This window comes from Lissotriton helveticus, chromosome 4_1, assembly GCF_964261635.1.
Source record: "Lissotriton helveticus chromosome 4_1, aLisHel1.1, whole genome shotgun sequence".
Taxonomy (NCBI): domain Eukaryota; kingdom Metazoa; phylum Chordata; class Amphibia; order Caudata; family Salamandridae; genus Lissotriton; species Lissotriton helveticus.
Genome location: NC_136063.1, coordinates 1,504,820,271 through 1,504,841,880, shown reverse-complemented (window position 1 = coordinate 1,504,841,880; position 21,610 = coordinate 1,504,820,271). Strand labels below are relative to the sequence as shown.

At 42.9% G+C, this 21,610-nt stretch overlaps 1 protein-coding gene across 1 annotated transcript in view; it reads right to left on the bottom strand.

The window, feature by feature from the left end:
- ABCA13 (ATP binding cassette subfamily A member 13) overlaps positions 1-21,610 on the bottom strand; it is a 2,470,580-nt gene that overhangs the window by 1,537,125 nt on the left and 911,845 nt on the right. Inside the window, exon 28 of the mRNA XM_078686273.1 lies at positions 11,456-11,593. Coding sequence (XP_078542399.1) covers positions 11,456-11,593 — 138 coding nt within the window. The remainder of the gene's footprint in view (positions 1-11,455; positions 11,594-21,610) is intronic.

Sequence of the window (21,610 nt, the reverse complement as noted above, 5' to 3'; positions counted from 1 at the left end):
TCCAATGCATATCAGAACCAACTTCGATATCCTCCTGGTGATATATATACTGGTGGATCAGATTATAGTCCTAGTCCTTTGATAAAGGGAATAGTGACTATGGCTAAAATTGCCGACATTAGTAAGATTCCCGTTGATGAGAAACGAGCTTATGATGGTTGGAATGTGACTCGTTACATTACTAGCCTTACTGACAAGGCTAGACAAAGAAGATCTTTACCAATTTGGACTGTACCTCATAAAGGTAACCTATGTTTGCAAGTAAATGGTCAGAATAATAAGAATAAACAGGAAAAGAGTTTGTTCTCATACTTATGTCTATTCCCCTTTGATTTCTTCTTTGTTGGTACCATCTCAAGGTACATATTTTGTTTGTCATGATAGAGCCTATACATGGCTTCCCGCTTATTTTTCACGAACATGCTATATAGCTTTTCTTCTTCCCCCTACATACACTGCTCTTTCAGGACATCACAGAAAAATATATGGTAGAGGGGTTATTGATTCAGGAGACACAGCTGGACAAGAGGGAGGAGACTTTATTAAAGGGTTTCTTCCCTTTTGGGGCCCAATGGCCAATAGCAGAAACATTAGACAGCTAGTTCGTGTTGTTGAGGCTACGATAAATGTGACTTCCGGAGCCTTGAGTAACTTGACGGCTGAACTTCAGGCGGAGCGTCTTATGACCTTGCAAAACAGAATGGTTTTAGACATTGTCCTTATTGATAGACGAGGAGTTTGTAAATTGATTGGGTCTAGTTGCTGCATTTACATTCCTGATAATGCCCCTACAGTATACCAAGCCATTTCTAAGTTACATGTGATTTCCGAGTCTATTCATCAGGACACAGGGGATTGGTCTGTGATGGGATGGTTTTGGGGACTACTGTCCACATGGGGAAGGAAAGTGTTAACATTCCTTGGAATGATTTTAGCCATCATTTTCTCTTGCTGTTTCTGTTTGCAGTGTGGTCCCGCCATCTGTGGTCTTTGTGCCACCTTGTGTGTCCCAAAGCCTGTGTCACAGAAAACAGAGAACATTAAAATGATGTTGCAGCAACAGCTCAATGACCTCATGACCATTGACATTGACTCAGATTAACTTGAGTCCTTTGTGTTTTGCCTGAGTAATGGCAAAAGGAGGTCTGAGGTTCCGTGATTTTCGACTTCGCTTCGTAGTCAGCTGCCATTTTGTGACAGCCGCCATTTTGTGTTGCCCTCACTCAGGCGACACGGCGAACATAGTGTTTTTGCCTTTCCAGCTGCTTGTCTCTCCTGTTAAAAAGTAACCCTGGGCGTAGTTCGCGAAGTAGCGCTACGCGAAGTGCACTTCGCACTACGCGAACTTTACGTAGCACTACGCGAGCTGCGTAGTAGCATGTTCCCACTGTGCAAGATGCATTTTCAATGATTGCACAGTGCGAACAGGCATCCGGCACTGTGCAATCATTGAAAACGGCATCTTGCACAGTGCGAGCTGTAGTTTTCTGCCGCTCGAGTAGATTTTTACTCGAGCTGCAGCTTTCTCAACGCAAACTGGTAGTTTCTCATCGCGAGCGGTCGCAAGCATGCACGACCACTCGCAATGAGAAACCTGACCTCCCCGCATTGAGAGTCTCGCCGGGATGTCATTTTGCTTGCTCGCGGACGCGAACATGACGTTGAGGACCGCGAACAAGCAAAAAATGACCTCTGCACTACGCTACGCATGTTCGCACTGTGCTACGGGCAGCTCGCGTAGTGCAAAGTTGCGCATACTACGCAAGCGTAGCGTAGTGCTTCGCCCAGGGTTATTAAAAAGTAACCCTTTGTCCTTGTTTGTGAAACCGATGTCAGGGACTGGCCGAGTTAGTTAATCCATGTCTAGACTGATTGATCCTTGTCTTAGTTGACTGTTTGGGTCCTACCATTCTTCCTTTACTTTATCTTGTTTGACTGGCCTTCACTATTCTCTCCCTGTATTCTCCTATTACACAACCATCCTTTGAGGCTCGCAAATACGTCCTGCCACCTGCAAATTGAATTAAATGCACTAGCATTGATTAACTTGAGGGGAGGGGAGAACACGGTGTCTGAAAGAAGGGCGTATACAAGATACTTCATAGCTTGTTTTCAAACTTTTCTCATTTGTCAGTTTTGTATGTTTTGGGAGTAGGCATTGTAAATATGTATGATATAAAAGATTGTGCGCCACGGAATGAAGTGGCAGTCTCCTGAGAACCTACCATTGGTGTACTTCTTGGACAACTGTGCTTAGCTGCAGCTAATAAACCTGATTTTCTACGCCTAACAGAGTGTCTCGTGTCTCTGTCAGACAAGGCAGGTGAACCCGGAGATTTCAGGCGTGCCCTGCGCCGCTCGGCCCATAAGGCCAAGTTCTCCATTGGACATATGCCTAGGAACACAACTTGTTCAATCTCCGGACATTGACTTACTGGTGGGTCCATTAACAACTCAATTGTACCATTGTCCTTTGCGCTTTCCGTTGCTTCTAAATGCCTACTATGAGCCCTCCTGGGATGCTTCGGCTCCTGGTGATCTGGATCCTGGCTCGTCTTCTGTGGATTAAGCATTGGCAGTTCCTCCCTTGGTGGACGCTGAGGTGGATGGACTAGGACATATTTGTTCTATGGACCTGATGCTTTGGGTGTCTCTGGGAACATTGTCTGTCGTTTCTGGGAACAGCAATATTTTGTCAACTTCTCAGAACACATAAACAAACTGACAGTTTTGAGTTGTGGGAACTTTTATTGTAGCCAAGTTATTCACATACTAAAATTTTCTTAAATTTAACCGTTTTTTAACTTGCCCTTTACGTTTGCTTTTTAAATTACATTTTGAAATAGTGGCTTTCTGAATTCTTTGATTTTCAAAATAGCATGATGACTTTTTATGATTTTAGGGTCTATGCTTTTACTTATATTCTTGGCATTGTTTTTAGGAAGATTTTTTGTCGTCTCACGTCCATGGAATGGATGACACATGGTTACATTAGGCCTGGATAGAAACGCCATTTTACATGCTCACGTTTTTAAGTTGCCTTCTTTCCTTAAACACAATGATATTTGACACATATTAATTTGTGTGCAAATAGATGATAATATCCTTCAAACTCAGCGTTGCTTACATTTCCACTTCCTAGGCACACTATCAAATACCTTGAACATTCTGTACAATGGCTAAGTTCATTACGCAAAATGTTGATCTTTGTTTTTGGTTGTTTGGCGACAGAACTATCACAATAGAATAGTCAATAGTGGCCTGACTGCTGCTTCGGCATAGTATTATGAATGATGTTATTATATATAGAACATTGATCCTTTGTTTAGACAGAGGAGCATTCCACTGGCACTGAGAGGTCACCCACATGCCAGAATTCCAGCCTAGTTGATTCCTGTTTACTTCTTGTGAGGCATGCTGGCCAGCTCTCCAACTAGACGGGCTTCCTGATGACACCAGCCCACAGTTAACAGGGAGTTTGATCATCTCTCAGGGATTAGGAAGATTCACCCACTCTAGACATGCTAGATTAGGTAGTGCTATGTAGCAGTACCAGATATTACAGTACTTGTATGCAGCCATATATTCTCTAAAATTAGTAAAATGGTTGAACTGTTTATATTTTTCACTATTCTTGTAATGCTAATCACATTTTTCTGTTTCCTTCTATTGATTTTTGCAGAACAAGTATTTTACTCAAGAATCACAATGCTTCAATAACCATTAACACGCTTTACTGTGTATTTCTTGTGTATCTCTTAGTATATGTATAAGTAACTAAGCGAAAGGGTTCTAGATCTGTTACCACAATTTCCTTCAGGAGTCAGGCTTGTCATGCTCTAAAGTTGCACATCAATTTGTGACCTTGTCAGGTTAGGGGTACAGATCGTGCTCTGTGAGTTAGAAAGGACTAAAACCATCATATCCTGATGGTGTGCATGGAGTCAGTCTTTCACAGTTCTGATGTTTATTTTGTCCAACAAATGCACAGTTTTACTTGGGAAAGCATAAGCCATATGACACCAGTCACTGCAAGCTTCTCCCAGTTGACCTGCATAGGACACCTACCATTATAATGTTCATAAAAAGAGAAAAACCTAGCTTTTTATTCTTGATTAGTCTCCCATGATTTTGCTTGCATTCCCTCTAGTTCCAGTATTCTCCTTTGGGTAGGTTTACACTTTAAAAGTGTTTCATTCATTAATTGATGTATTCATTCATTCATACATCACTTGTGGATAATAGTTCAGACTCACTTACTAGATTGATGAAGTGTATGAGGCAGACTTGAAAGAGTTGCCTGATGAAGAGTGGAGGGAGGCTAAAAAGGGAAAATACTCCTCTTAGTTAGTTTGTTTATTGCAGTTCAGCTGTCTACAATGAACTTACTAATCAATTGTTAAACCATGTTTTATGAAACATGGGAACACAGGGTCTTTGAGTTTTCTGGAACACAGCAGTAGCTATTTTGTCCTCAGTTATAGGCTGACTTTTAAAACGTAATCCACAACTTGTAATTCACAGCTGTGTTAATCTATTGAACTTAAAGTTGCCCACTGCACGAACATTTTGAATAATTAGGGTTTGTTGCTTGCTTAAGGAGACATCGCACAGATTGGTCACATAAGGATGCTCCCTTTTAATCTCAGTGGCAAAGGTTCATCAAGAGATGTTCAATTTTACAAGACTCCATTTATAGTTCCAGCTGCCATCCCAAAAAATCATGAGGGAATATGGGCACAGTAGCAAACTCACATTAAAGATAATATAATATGAAGCTTATGTTTGTGCATCACGTTTTAATGCATGATTTACTTCTATGAATACAAATAACACCTTGACATAAACTACTCATTCAGGTTAATAGTCTGTGACTTTTATAGTACCACCTACCAAGCCATAATACCTGCTGTCAAGAATGCCCTGGCATTACTATTATAGTTAAACAAGTAATGCAAGTTGGTACAATAAAAACATTCAGAGAAAGTCATCTGGAGGCTGGCCCTTTACCTAGAAACAGGTGTTTGCACAGAAACAACACAAACTAGGAGATGCCTGTTGTGCCATACTCTTGCAGTACTCCTGGCTTACTCCTGGTTCTGAAGATGGAATCTTACATACCCATAGCAAAAAAATCATGCAAGTATTGTGCTGATTGGTGCAGCACAGGGTACAGTCATGACCTCATTTACTATATTTTGACACATGACAGCACAGCAATCCTTCCTACGGTGCTGCTGTGTGTCAAAATAAAAAGGCAGGAATGCGCTGTAACTATAAGATAAGGCGCATTCCTGTCCTTCTCCCCAGCAGCCATGAGCCAATGGTGCAAGGGTGCCTGCATTGCAGGGATGATTGTTGTTGTGCAGGAAGGGACACCTTCCTGCACAAAAACTATAATTAATGGTGTTTTGCTCCTTCTAAAAATAAAACTATTTCTCCTTGTTGCGCCACTCCTGGAGTAGAATCCTGACACATTTGTAAATCAGGGAACGTGTCAGGTTCCATGGATGTTTGGCAGGGAACACCCACAGCAGCACCCATGGATCGCCCCTTTCACACAGAGTAAGGCATGAAAGGGCCCCATACTTACAAAGCCTGGAAAACCCACGAAAGGTGACTTTATGTGACCTTGTAAATATGGGCAGGCACACTGCTCTAGCCCCTCAGTATTTTAGGAGGCATGTTCAAGAGTAGATCTATTTTGGATTTGTTATTCCTAAAAAAAGCTAATTTTGATTAAATGAAATTGATCAACGCAGTGTGTACATACTGCAACTGTTTGTTGGCTAAAAATGTAATTGACTTGATTGGGAAAAAAACATAAATGAAACAGAACACAATTGCACCAGTTACTAAAGTGTTTTTTTAAATCGAACAGAAGAACAACAGGCAGCAAATATGTGATTGAGGAGATTAACTGAAGTATATTCTGGTGTATTCGATGTAGAATTAAGTTTTTTTATTATTGACTGAAATTACCATTACTTTTGCATTTGAAAAATATCTTGCCAATATCTTGTCCTGGGTTTTGTGTGATCTCAGATACCATACGTAGTTTTCATATATAGACACATGACAGCTGCTCTCTATTACTTGAGATATAGCAAGAGCGCATAAGTAATACAAATCCAAGTATGTAACAAAAGCTGCCCAATTATATTTTCAGTGTATTGTCACATATTATTTGCATATTGTTATTTTCCAATTGTCCATTGAAAATTGGAACAGCCGAATTGCAACTATCTTAAAAAATTGGTGTTGTTATGAGAGCATAACGTTATGTACAACAGTCTGACAACTTTAGGTCATGTGGTGTTGGCTTGACTTCCTCATGTCCTGTTGCTTCCAAGGTGACAGGGGGGCGTTCTGGAGTGGGGAAGTATAGCAGTCACTGTTCGGTCTTATGGCAGACTTATCTTCGTGAACTTTGAATAAACTCTTTTTTTTGCCAAGCTGATTTGGCCATGTCATTAGAGGTCACCCATCAGTTCTATTATGAAGCTGTCTAGCTATAAAGGATATTCAAGTAATCTGGCCAAGCCATGGTCACGGAAGTTCCAAATTTGCACCGTTGCTGGACTAATTTTGCATAAACATTTCTAGATTGCAATGAATTCACAGTTATGCCACTTGAAACATTAAAAAATGTCCTACGCATTGCCTAACCAGTGCAAAAACGACATTTGCACCAGGTCTTTGCTCAATATAGCACTGCAAATATCAGTGTAATATAATACTGGCGACAGTCAATCAACGTAATCCAGAAATGTCACTACACTGATGCAATAATTGTAATATACCTTCTTGACTACTTTTAACTTTTTTTAAAAATGGTATGATTTAAACCAGACTTGGAGCTGTAGCCTGCCAGCAATTTTCTGTTAACCAAGCGCAGCCTTAATTTTTTCGGGTTGTGGCTGCTATGTTACATGGCACAGCCAGGCTGATAGCTGTTAACAGCTCAGAAGATGCACGGGTGGGCCGTGGCCCAGGACTATGAAGGTTCTACTGCACCCTATATATACAGCTGCTTTTTACTACCCGACCAGGGCATGGGAGCCCATTTTCCTCCTTGATTTAGGGCAGTGGTGTAACACAGGCCCCTGCAGCCCCAGTGGTGCAAGGGGCCCCCCAAGCTCCGAGGGGCCCCCTCAGCACAGTACTCTGGTTGGAGATCTCCTGATTGAGTCCAGAGGGGACCCCTCCACGTGACTTGTAGGGGGCCCCCCTCAAGTTTTGTTACGCCATTGATTTAGGGCCGATGGCACCTTTATGAAACACCCATGCCAGCCTGGGCCCTGCCTCCAGTGCGGCGGAGCAATTCACTCTTTCCTGTCGTCAATTATGGGGAGACTTCCAATACCCCTGGTCCCAGGTGCAATCGACAGGAAGAGACGTTGGAACTGTTGGGTGCCCTCTTGGAGGTTCGCTGTAAATTACGAGATTCAATTTGAGACTTTTAAAGGAAACAGTAAGGCTAAATCAGCTAAGCAAGAGAAGAGCAACATATGTCACAATAGTAAAAACAGCAAACAGAGAAGCTACTGCATTTATGAATGAATCCATTTAAGGATGAAACCATAAGATGAGGTGTTACTATCAACAGTAAGCTGATCAATCATGTAAAATCGCTACCATATTGGAAGTTGACCATTTCGAAGAAAGGTGATCAATTAGTAGAAATTAATCTTCTCCACTGCCACCAAAACGTGAACCCACATCTTCAATAAGATTTACAGCGTTTTTGTAGGAAAGTGTCCAAGTAGGAACCAATAAGTAGCATTTGAATTATTATTTTAGCTTGAAAGTAAATAATAAATTACTGGATATTAGGGTTAAAAAAATTGAACTATTATTGACATTTTGTCAATTGGGAATGTTAAGATGATCTCCCATCCCCTTAAGCAACACTCTAACCACAAGCATTTCATTGAATTTGTCCGTAACCTCTAATTTATTCTTAGCTTTACCCCCTTCCCAATGGCTTTTCCCCTTAGAACAGTTAGCTGCACACATGTAAACTAAATATCTCATTGGCAACCTGTACACACCCTCTCCTGATGTGACTCTGTCTGCATATTCCTTTCCACGTCATTTGCTACTTTAACCCACTACCTCCCCCACAATCTTCCACATTCTGCACCCAGCTCTCCAGGCACATCCTCTAATCTATCAACTTTCCCACTAAGTTCCTCCACTTTAATATTGCTATCACCACTGCAAAGCTAAGCAGAAAGAAAAAAGGCAATTCCCCCGATTCAGATCGATCGTAAAGCTGTCCTTCCAAGCATTAATAATCAAGCTAACACACTAACTACTGATCAACCTGCAATTTTCCCCACAAGAATGTGGATTTGCTTGCAGCTACCACCTCCAGAGCTGTAGAAACGTGTGTACCATTGTGGTGGGACAGCAGATTTACCTACAAACAATGATTCACAGAAACCATAAGCAAAAACAAAAGAGAGTGCTGAGAAATGTGCTGTTACTTGCTGATAATCTTCATTACCCTGATTATGGTCTTCCTCGTCCCAGTCCGTACATTAGTGAGGCAATCCTGCCTAAAGACAGGCCTCTGAAATGCTGGGAGGTTTTTATTTTTAGTATATAAACCCTTACACTCTCCACCATGCCTGCTATTAACAAGACCAGACACAACAACAGCGGGTGGGAGGGGGTGAGGAAGGGAACAGGACTGGGATGAGGAGGACCTTAATCGTGGTAATAAATATTACTGATGAGTAAAGACACATTACCCACTCATAGGACTTCCACGTCCCAGTCCTTAGGTTAGTGAGGAAAGCACAAACCAAAACACAAAGATAAAAAATTACACCAAAGATACATGCTGAACATAAAGTTTAATCAAAACAAGCTTTAAGACATAGCTGCGTACATAATGCCAACAGCAAAATTGTCCACAAAAGTATGCAAAAAATCAATACAATCATGCTTGATAAAAATTTAATGCGATTGCCAGGTTGCCACCCTACAAATCTCAGGGATAGAGACACCTGCCACCTCATCCCAGGAAGCAGACACAGAGCGAGTGGAGCATCCCTGAATATGAGTTGGAGGAGCCAGCCCTGTATACTTATAAGACTGCAAACTGCCAAGCACACCCACCTGCTAATGGTGGAAGTAGACACCTTCTTCACCTTAGTCACTCCCTCACAAGACACTAACGGAGCAGGGGAAAGACAAAAGCCTTCGATACGCTGCAGATAAATATGAAGGGCTATCTGGACTTCCAATACAGAAGGAACCAGGGTATCTCTCCCCCTGGAAAATGAGGAAGGACAACCTCCTGTTGTAAATGAAATTTAGAGGAGACGTTAGGGAGAAAGGCTGGATCCAGACGGAAAACCACCCTGTCTGGTAGAAACTGCAAATAGGGAAACGATATAAGCAAGGCCACCAATTCCCCCATTCTCCGAGATGAAGTAATGGCCAACAGGAAGGCCAAGTTAGCAAACAACCACAACAAATTGTTTTCCAGCAAGGGCTCAAAAGGGGACAATTAAAGACCCTCAGGACAAATGGCAGATCCCAAGAGGGTACAATTACCAGAGTGACCAGGAAGCAGAAATCAAACAATCATCAACATAGGAAAAAACAGAGATACCTCAAAACTGCAAACTCCCCACATCCAGAGCTTATACATTGTTAAAAGTGCAGGGAGCGGTGGAGAGTCTGAAAGGCAACACATGAAACTGACAATGAGCCCTGTGCACAGCAAACTTCAGAAACCGCTCGCTTTCTTGATGAACAGACACATGAAAATATGTGCCCTCCAAATCCAGGTTTGCCAAAAAGTCGCCATAGGCGCAGACTCCTCCTCCCCCATGATTGTAAGAGTCAATCAGGAAGCGTACATTAACAACTTATTATTTATAACTGCTTCCTAGCAACCAAGTCTCAACCTTGGCAGCTAAAAGACAGCGTGCTGCCTCCCCCTCATCCACATACAATGTAGACATAGCTACTGGGCCAGGTGCTGCTAGAATTTCTCCTGCGCCCAAACTGCCTGCCCTCAACCACCCAGAATGCTTCCTGCCCCAGGCAAGCACATGCACAGGGAGCGTGGTTCCAAGCAGAGCAAGTACACAACCTACCGAAACATACACTACGAATAGCACGATCCACCAACAAGGGCACAAATATAACAACAAACACAGCGAGTAAGTGAAATGGCACCCTTTTTGGGAAAAACAAAAATTGTAGTGACATAGACTGCTTCCAACAGCACATCGCTTTCCAACAGCCCGTCTAGGGACAGAAAAACAAGCAGGCATGGCAAAGGGTGGGAGGGTTTTATGTACTAAAAATAAAAAACAGACAAGCATTTCAGATGCCTGATCACCTCACTAATATAAGGACTGGGATGAGGTGGACTTTTTAGGGGGTATGACCTGGCTCAAATCCCTCAACCAACAAGCAAAAAATTAGCCCACAAACACTTAAGCATCCTATACCACAAACTCATCTTCAGTTATAAAAGCAATGGTCTTCGAAAGTCCAATTAATCATATACAGTTCATGGATACTCATCAAAATGGTGCAAATCACTCTAAATTTCCACTTCATCGCAGCAATAATCATTCCCTGAGCACAGGGACACTGCAACTAACTATAAGCACAGACAATTAGGTCATCTGCAGCCCTCAGCAAACACGTAAACTCATTTGCAGCTACACATCTGACACAGACATTCATTAGCAGCTTCTTTTCCATTGAATATAGAATATAGCATACCTCACTACTGGGATCGACTTGTGATCACTGTCCCACAGTCATTGCAGGCACACTTGAAGAGATCCAAGTCAATCTTAATCTGCATCCATCAGTAGCTCCATTCACATAGATGGGGTTTTCACAGTATTGAACACTTGCATATTACTTCACTCCTCACAAAATACCTATGCTCAACCCAACTGATCCAAACAACTAAAGCTTCTTCACAGAAATTATACACAAGTGCAGCATTCTTGACAAAGTGTTCACATTCAGGAAAACAAAAAAAACCTAGGCTCTCATCAATCTAGCTTCAAAATCAAAACAACACGTTTCAATGTCTTTGGCGACCTGCTGTTAACATCAGGCCAAGCATCCCTCTTGTGTGGATTGTCCTCATGATCTCTGTTGCCTTTGTTTAGTGAAAAACACAGTTGATGGACAGAATGTAGAACAATGTCATGCATTCACCCCAGTACAAGGATCTGGGCCTGTGTTTTTTGCCTTTGTTTAGTGAACAATAAAATACTCAGATTCTGCTTCCAGTCTGTTGATACAGCCAGAGGCACTTTGCACTTAGCACTTTTACCACAATAGAAAAATTGGCAGACAAGATGAGAGCGAGGTCCATTTTAAATCTCCATGCCTGGCTTTAAAATAGTAATTAACACTCAATAATCAACTTCCTTTGCAATATTACAATACCTTGATCACATACCTTTATGGCTCAGGTTTCCATTAAAAAACGCCATATTTGAGTTAAGGTAATGCTTCCTTCTGTTCTCTGCTCCACACAACTGCTTCCAGTAGGAGAGTGTTAATGGGAAATACCAAGGTTTTGCCGTCCCAAATGTTCCTGTGTAGCAGAAGGTAAAATTAATGATTAAAAGGGTTAAACATTGATAATAATTCATTCTTTTTTTAGTAACAACACAAGCTTCTTTTTTATATATATATATATATATATATATATATATATATATATATATATATATATATATATATATATATATATATATATATATATATATATATATATATATATATATATATATATATATATATATATATATATATGTGTGTTTGTTTTTTGACACAACATCCCTCTCACAGATACAGAAATACCATACCTCCTTCTATTATGGCCATGTGCAACCACTTCATACCAGATTCTGTACCATAGCCAGCGATGCTGTATCCTTTTAACCATAGTGTGTTTAATCACCGGGTATGCCCCTACCTCTTCCTGCCTGTGGTCCGCTCCTAAACTGAACTTGCAACAGATAGGACACATGCCGGTTCCCGGTTGCTCCAGGCTTATCAGGGCTTCGCTTTGTTCACCCTAAGTTGGCTGGGTATGCTCAGACGTGAGTCCCTTGCTCACTTTGCCACTGGATTCAAGATAGCCTGGCTGATGAGGATTATGAATCCGAAACCGGTCCCAGGATGCTTGTTTCCGGTCCAGGGAAGACATGGCTTGGCAGTTCGGGCTGGGCTGTTCCCATGAGGCACAAGGTCAGACTGATTTGCATATGGCCATGTCTGAACTGGGGTGGCGGAGTGAGCTAAAGAATGGTGATGGATTAAACCCAGATCAGTTGACTGGGGGTGAGTGTTTGATTTGCTCAAACGCTCCGCCCATCATCCCCTTTTGGTATTGTATATTACAGAATGGACTGAATTTGGTGTGCCTCGGCATATGAGCATATTATTTGCGATTTCAACGGAGATCTTTTTCCTTATTCTGTCTCTTGGAGGGTGGAGGGAGACTTATTGCTTTCAGAGCACCACATTGGAGTGTACATCAGTGTTACTTTCCGGTTGATTGAGTACTAAGATGTGCATTCGGAAATAGGCCTCACCACCTTTTTGTTTTTGTATAACGTCTGTAAATTATGTTGGCCGCATATGAGTATTGTATTTTGTGCGGGTGGTCCTTCTTCCTCAGATCCAAAAGTTCCATTGCCCTTGCAAAGAGTTTGGGTTTTTGCAAATTTGGAGGCAGGGAACACGAGACCAACAACAGTGTCTTTCGATTCCATTAACCTCTGACTGCCTCAAATCCCCCATTGAGGTTCAGACATGTCTGGAGCACAGTATAAGGGAGCAACCTCCTGACCAAAACGCTCACCTCTCTAGAGCCCGAGGAGAAACCTGAGTGTGCCAGGACCTTATATTTTCCTCTTCCCAAGAATCCACAGATATTTCCCACCAAGTGTGTCTCCTGTAGCAGTATATGGTCTGGAATATATTGATTTAAACATTTCTTAAGTACACCCTACTTTAAACAGTTGCCCAGTCCATTCACACTCCATGATAGAAGCAAGAGGCAGCGCTCCTGTGTGGCTATGTCACCAAGTGTTGCCATCATCTAGTTGTTTTTTGTTATCAACTCTTGTACTGCACAATGGAGCAAGGTTCCTGATTTGCCACTAGTCTGTCTGAAGTGCACCAGTACAATGAGAAAGCAGAAGTGTGCTTTATCTTAGTAGATATGGTGCACTTCTCTCTCCCTTTAATGCAATGCAGCACAGCTTCACACAGATTCAGAAAGAACTCCCAACTCCTAAAGGGGAGCTTCTCAGAAGGGCATGCCTTGAGAAAGCATGTGGGACTGATGTTCGCTTGACACCAGGCAGAAACAATGTCCAGGTGACTGATCTGCGGGAAACTATGTGTATTCTCTTCAACCCGAATTAGCACATGAAGAGGGCAGAGAGGAAGAAATAGGAACTGCTGTTTTTGTTTCTCTGTTGGATAAAGTTGTCTTTCATCTTTCACTCACCATTTGATAGTAAGCAGATAGTTGTGATCATCTGAAGGTAACCATAATGACATCAAAACTGAGGAGGAGCAAGATCAATGTTCTATCTCTAGTGATTGAGGCGTTCATTGTCATTATTTTCAAGACCATTGCATTTAATGTTCACATTCAAAAAGGTGTGTCATTGGCAAGTTGGTGTATTGTGTTTTATTCTTTTTTTATTGCAAGCCTATGACCCAAAAATAAAAAAGTAAAAAGAAAAGATACCATCACCTAAATGTTGCCACCCAATGCCTGCATTACAAATTCAAAATGTATTAAGACTTACTGATGCTGATGTTTACAAGTGATATTTTTGAAGGTGTGCCATACATTTTATTATTATTACTGTTGAAAGAGCCAAAAATAAATCACCATTCAAATGTGTAAGTTTTTTGGGGGGGAAAAGATACTGTAGAGGAAAAGGTAATGCTGTCTGAAAGAATAGACCGAAAGCTAACAAATGGCCCCATTTCTACAGGTCATTAGGCTTAATTGACATGGTAAGGCCAATAGGCATAGCCCCTGGTTGCAGCTGCTGCACTCAAACAGTTTAATATGCTGCAGCCCTCCATGGCCTGGACACAGGGCTTCATGTTGGATACACTCTGACAACACAGAGTCAGGAGACTAATGCATAATCTCCCTCATTTTTGTGTATGTCCATTCAGTGCATGACATCTGCAGTTTTTGGGTTCATTTGGCATCATGGGCCCCATAAACTGTGTGAACAAAGGACAAATAGATGGGAACCTTTATGACAAAGTAATACATCTACAAGGATAGAACACATCTTTTAGTAAAGGTGGTATTTAAATTGTGTTTGAAAATGCCACTTTTAGAAAGTGCAAAAAACACAGTTGATGGACAGAATGTAGAACAATGTCATACATTCACCCCAGTACAAGGATCTGGGCCTAAATCCATCGTTTTTCTGCACTCCACACCACCCTGGGTTAGACACTGGCTATATGCAAATCAGCTCTGACCCTGTGCCTCATGGGAACAGTCCAGTCCGAACTACCAAGCCATGTCTTTCCCAGACCGGAATCAAGCACCCAAGGACCGGTTTCTGGCTATCAGCCTTCATCAGCCTGGATAGCTTGACTCCAGTGGTGTGGAGAGCCTGGGACTCACGTCTGAGCATCCCCAGCACACTCGGGGTGAAAATTGCAAAAAACACAGTTGATGGACAGAATGTAGAACAATGTCATACATTCACCCCAGTACAAGGATCTGGGCCTAAATCCATCGTTATTTTGCACTCTACACCACCCTGGGTTAGACACTGGCTATATGCAAATCAGCTCTGACCCTGTGCCTCATGGGAACAGTCCAGTCCGAACTACCAAGCCATGTCTCTCCCAGACCGGAATCAAGCATCCAAGGACCGGTTTCTGGCTATTAGCCTTCATCAGCCTGGATAGCTTTAGCTTGACTCCAGTGGTGTGGAGAGCCTGGGACTCACGTCTGAGCATCCCCAGCACACTCGGGGTGAAAAATGCAAAAAACACAGTTGATGGAGAGAATGTAGAACAATGTCATACATTAACCCCAGTACAAGGATCTGGGCCTAAATCCATCGTTTTTTGCACTCCACACCACCCTGGGTTAGACACTGGCTATATGCAATCAGCTCTGACCCTGTGCCTCATGGGAACAGTCCAGTCCGAACTACCAAGCCAAGTCTTTCCCAGACCGGAATCAAGCATCCAAGGACCGGTTTCTGGCTATCAGCCTTCATCAGCCTGGATAGCTTGACTCCAGTGGTGTGGAGAGCCTGGGACTCACGTCTGAGCATCCCCAGCACACTCGGGTTGAAAATTGCAAAAAACCTTTTGGTTTTTCTTTGTTCGCCCTAAGTTGGCAGGGTATGCTCAGACGTGAGTCCCTTGCTCACTTTGCCACTGGAGTCAAGCAAGCCCGGCTGAAGACGGCTGTAATGCCAGAAACCGGTCCTGGGAAGCTTGATTCCGGACCAGCGAAGACTAGGCTTGGCAGTTCGGGCTGGACTGTTTCCATGAGGCACAGGGTCAGCCTGATTTGCATATGGCCATGTCTGAACTGGGGTGGCAGAGTGAGCTAAAGAACGGTGATGGATTAAACCCAGATCAGTTGACTAGGGGTGAGTGTTTGTATTGTCAACGCTCCGTCCATCACCACCTTTGGTTTTTCTTTGTTCGCCCTAAGTTGGCAGGGTATGCTCAGACGTGAGTCCCTTGCTCACTTTGCCACTGGAGTCAAGCAAGCCCGGCTGAAGACGGCTGTAATGCCAGAAACCGGTCCTGGGAAGCTTGATTCCGGTCCAGGGAAGACTAGGCTTGGCAGTTCGGGCTGGACTGTTCCCATGAGGCACAGGGTCAGACTGATTTGCATATGGCCATGTCTGAACTGGGGTGGCAGAGTAAGCTAAAGAACGGTGATGGATTAAACCCAGATCAGTTGACTGGGGGTGAGTGTTTGTATTGTCAACGCTCCGTCCATCACCCCCTTTGGTTTTTCTTTGTTCGCTCTAAGTTGGCAGGGTATGCTCAGACGTGAGTCCCTTGCTCACTTTGCCACTGGAGTTAAGCAAGCCCGGCTGAAGACGGCTGTAATGCCAGAAACCGGTCCTGGGAAGCTTGATTCCGGTCCAGGGAAGACTAGGCTTGGCAGTTCGGGCTGGACTGTTCCCATGAGGCACAGGGTCAGACTGATTTGCATATGGCCATGTCTGAACTGGGTTGGCGGAGTGAGCTAAAGAACTGTGATGGATTAAACCCAGATCAGTTGACTGGGGGTGAGTGTTTGTATTGTCAACGCTCCGTCCATCACCACCTTTGTTTTTTCTTTGTTCGCCCTAAGTTGGCAGGGTATGCTCAGACGTGAGTCCCTTGCTTACTTTGCCACTGGAGTCAAGCAAGCCCGGCTGAAGACGGCTGTAATGCCAGAAACCGGTCCTGGGAAGCTTGATTCCGGTCCAGGGAAGACTAGGCTTGGCAGTTCGGGCTGGACTGTTCCCATGAGGCACAGGGTCAGACTGATTTGCATATGGCCATGTCTGAACTGGGGTGGCGGAGTGAGCTAAAGAACGGTGATGGATTAAACCCAGATCAGTTGACTGGGGGTGAGTGTTTGTATTGTCAACGCTCCGTCCATCACCACCTTTGGTTTTTCTTTGTTTGCCCTAAGTTGGTAGGGTATGCTCAGACGTGAGTCCCTTGCTCACTTTGGCAATGGAGTCAAGCAAGCCCGGCTGAAGACGGCTGTAATGCCAGAAACCGGTCCTGGGAAGCTTGATTCCGGTCCAGGGAAGACTAGGCTTGGCAGTTCGGGCTGGACTGTTCCCATGAGGCACAGGGTCAGACTGATTTGCATATGGCCATGTCTGAACTGGGGTGGCGGAGTGAGCTAAAGAACGGTGATGGATTAAACCCAGATCAGTTGACTGGGGGTGAGTGTTTGTATTGTCAACGCTCCGTCCATCACCACCTTTGGTTTTTCTTTGTTCGCCCTAGGTTGGTAGGGTATGCTCAGACGTGAGTCCCTTGCTCACTTTGCCACTGGAGTCAAGCAAGCCCGGCTGAAGACGGCTGTAATGCCAGAAACCGGTCCAGGGAAGCTTGATTCCGGTCCAGGGAAGACTAGGCTTGGCAGTTCGGGCTGGACTGTTCCCATGAGGCACAGGGTCAGACTGATTTGCATATGGCCATGTCTCAACTGGGGTGGCGGAGTGAGCTAAAGAACGGTGATGGATTAAACCCAGATCAGTTGACTGGGGGTGAGGGTTTGTATTGTCAACGCTCCGTCCATCACCACCTTTGGTTTTTCTTTGTTCGCCCTAAGTTGGCAGGGTATGCTCAGACGTGAGTCCCTTGCTCACTTTGCCACTGGAGTCAAGCAAGCCCGGCTGAAGACGGCTGTAATGCCAGAAACCGGTCCTGGGAAGCTCGATTCCGGTCCAGGGAAGACTAGGCTCGGCAGTTCGGGCTGGACTGTTCCCATGAGGCACAGGGTCAGACTGATTCGCATATGGCCATGTCTGAACTGGGGTGGCGGAGTGAGCTAAAGAACGGTGATGGATTAAACCCAGATCAGTTGACTGGGGGTGAGTGTTTGTATTGTCAACGATCCGTCCATCACCACCTTTGGTTTCACTTTTAGAAAGTGGGCATTTTCTTGAACCATACTGTGCCTCTGCCTGCCTGTGGAATCAAAATCTGGTTTATACTGACAGGGGCTTGTTTGTGCATTCACTCTAGACATCACACAAAGGGAGTTGAGATGTCCCTGCATATGCTGATGTCCTTCCTGAGCTAGAGTGTTGGGAGGAGCTGTCACTTGCACCTGAATAGGGCTGTTCCTGTCCTCTCGCAATGCTGTCTTCACCCCCCTGGAGTGTGTCTGGAGCCAAGGCCAGACAAGGCAGAAACTTGTAAACTACAAAGATGTCAAAGGCCAAAAGGGGTATTGTATTGGACCTAAAACCCAGACTTTAGGAACACTTCTGGATAAAGAGGACCCTGCCAAGAAGAAGAGCTGAAGAGTATTCAGGAGGAGTACTGCCCATTAGCTGTGTGTGGCTCTGCTGGGTTGGCCTGCAGTTGCTGCTGCTGCTGTCTATGGGCAATGGAAAGGACTGGACTTTTACTTGGCTGTATCTTGACTGAGAAGATTCTCCAAGGGCTTGAAGTAGAGCTTGCTTCCTATTAAGAAGTCTCAAGGACACAAAGACTTCACCTGTAGCATCCCTGAACTCCATTGCTAGGAGTTATGACCTGCCTTGTGGTGTCAAACCCAGTTCGGGGCCCTTGGAGGTTGGTGCTGCTGCAAAGAATTGCGTGAAGACATCAAAATTTTGCGCTTCACCCTTCCAGCACCTGTTTTTCTGGCGCAGCGCAGCGCCTGCTCGTGGCTGTGTCTTCCGATGCTTCCCTCCTCTGCAGCTGTTTTGGCTTGAGGAGTTTGATGCATTTAAGGTACTTTGTGTAAAATAACTGCATGCATAGAGTTCTATGGTCACATTTGCTTGAAACCTTTTTAACAGCATATTTTGAGTTGTGTATGTTGGATTTTTGTCGTTTTGGTCTTTTTTGGTTTAGATAAAGATACTTTATTTTTCTAAACTGGTGTGGTGTCCATTTGTAGTGTTTTCACTTTGTTACTGAGTGTGTTATGTACAAATACTTTACACATGGCCTCTGAGATAAGCCTGACTGCTCATGCCAAGCTACCAAGGGGTGAGCAGGGGTTATCTTAGGTGTGTAACTCCTTTACGCTGACTAGAAGGAAGAGTCCCGACTTGGACAGGGTGCATACCACGGCCAACTAGAGTCCCCCATTTCTAACATGACACACGATAAGGGTCAATTTTTTGTAGGACATATTTTGGTATTTAATGTAGACTTTTCCATCTTGCATACATTTCTCAAATGCACTCCTTGGAAAATTACATTCAGAACGAAGTGCCATATTAGTTATATCATTTTCTCTATTTTCCCGTGGCACATTTCATTATTATCTCTCCCCAGGCACAGCCCTTCAGGCATAAAACCGATGCACACTCACAGTATTCCCTCATGAAAAAATACAGCTTGATAATATTTCTTTAACATTTATTTCTTCCCTTCTCACTGCTAGCCAACTACTTTTCCAGAATCATACCGGGCACAATTTAACACCAGGCTCATTGATATGTAATTAAGTGGTTCATTATCATCTGCACTTATAAATCCATTTTCAAAACTTAAAATATAGGTTTAATTAGGCACATTTTCTATTAAACGACATAAAGTGGGAAATGATCATAGTATGGGATTTCATGAAAAGACAATTTTCTCTTTATATACGGTTGAACTAAGCGTTGCAGATATTGAAAGCAGCAATTGTCTTAAACTATATTTAATAACTATCAATTGACTAGCCGTTTTGTATCATGGCCAAGTGCTAAGCCTGCACTGCGGAATGTGGTAAGAGTTGTTGTGAGTTCCAGTCTTGTAAAGGGAAAGTGAATAGTACTGTCGTCCACTGATGAATGAGGCTGTGTCTCACATGCAGAAAGTTTGTAACCTGATGAATGAAAGCAATACTTCCATTTGTCAGAGCAGGTGGCAAATGTCACAATGTAGGGATGTCCATTTTCGGAAATACTGCTGAACTATGGGGGTTTTTAGCATGCTTTCCCATAATTTTTCTGTATTGTTTCCGCAGTACACTACATTCTGTGCACCTTGAGACCCCCGTGTGGGTGAGAATTTTAAGTAGGCCTAGAAGGAATTTTTATTATGTCGGAGTAATCAGAATGACTTCAGCAATAATGCGTAACTCTTGTGATGCAATTTACTGAAATTACGCCAGATTGCAAAATTAAGCGAGATTTGGTGCAAAAATCCTACTTTATGAGCACAGGAAGAATGAATTAAGACAGAGTGAGTGGCTGCTGGGTACTGTTGTTCATGCCTTGTATCATTTAGTGCTATTTATTAGCGTAAAATGCATCATGGGCACATTTTGGACACAAGGGTGCATTCTGCCCTAAAATAAATTCTGCCAAATGCTGGATTACTCTTCTCACGTAATTACGCATAATTGCGAGTAGTTTCCATGTAATTACACTGCAGTGAATTACGCCTGTTATTCCCACCACTAATTATAAGTGTCACATAACACATAACATATTCACAGAAGAATATTGCCGTGCAGCTGAGGACATGTTGCTAGTCTACATCCTTGCCAAGGTGCTATGTTCAGGACTGTACTCCATTTAAGACATAAATCTCTTTAACAGATGCAAGCACAATCTCAGTACATCACTTCTGCATTTCACTTGACATAGAGAATGGGAGCCATGCATATAAGGGGTTGTTAGTACCTACACAGTGCACGTCAAACTACCACCCCATTATGCGAAGAGCAACAGTTATTGGTGCTTATAGCGGACGGAGGAATATACCTTCCCAACTTACTGGCCTGAAAGCACTCTACAAAGACCTTACTGTAGACTTGTGTGATGCCTCCGTATACTGGATCTCTTCTGATGGTGTTCGTCTAGGGATTTTTTTTTACATACACGCCACCATCTGTTCGATTCTGTAACTTCTACACACAGTACACCTATAAAGTCTTTGATTTGTACTTTATTAAATGCAATGTAATTTCGCAAGGATTGCCATCATTTCCATTATCTCATTTTTTAAAATTATTTTTATGTTTTATCAATAAAGGGCTCTGAGATGTCCTTATGTCAGGTTTCTGATACAATTATTAGAATTTGATAAATAGCCATCATCAGCAAGTCTCACCAAGTGGTTTATGCACGTTCTTCACTGCCAACTTCTGGCCAAATTCTACTCCATCTGTACTCTCTCCACCTTTATTTCTATACTTCTTGGTCCTCTGCCAGTTAAACCGGGTGGTTTCTGTAGGGTCCCCCCAGATTTTTGTCTTCCTTTCCTAAATCAGTTTTTGTTCACTTTTTGGACTCAATTAACTCCTGCTAATCATTGGTAACATGCTTGTGCTTGCTTCCTTAAACATGCTAAAATTGGCATACACCTTATTGGTACATTACATTTACTTTTAAGTCCATAGTAAATGGTACTACATGTACTATGTACCCAGGGCTTGTAAATTAAAAGCTACCAGTGGTCTGCAGCATTTATTGTGCCACCCAGTAAAGTAGGCTATAATACATGTCTCATGTTTGCCACTGCAGTCTGTAGTGCAGTTTTAAACTGCCATTTCGACCTGGCAAAATAAACCTTTTGCCAGGCCTAAACTCTCATTTTTAATACTGATAAGTCATCCCTAAGGTTGGCCATAAGGCTTATAGATAATGATAATGATTATAAATTTTTATTGTTTAGTTAGTTAAAACCTTAACAATTTATCGCATGAGAAAAAGTAAGCAATACAAACTTAAAAGCTTTACATTCTCCATTGTTATAATAAATGCGTGGCATGCAGTAGGCACTTACTAAATCGTAAAGTTTCAGCGTTCTACATAAGGATTATAGGGCAGTGTGGATGGTACTTAAAAAGTAGGACGTGTGTGTTTAAATTTTACATGTTCGACAATGAAAAACTCCTAAA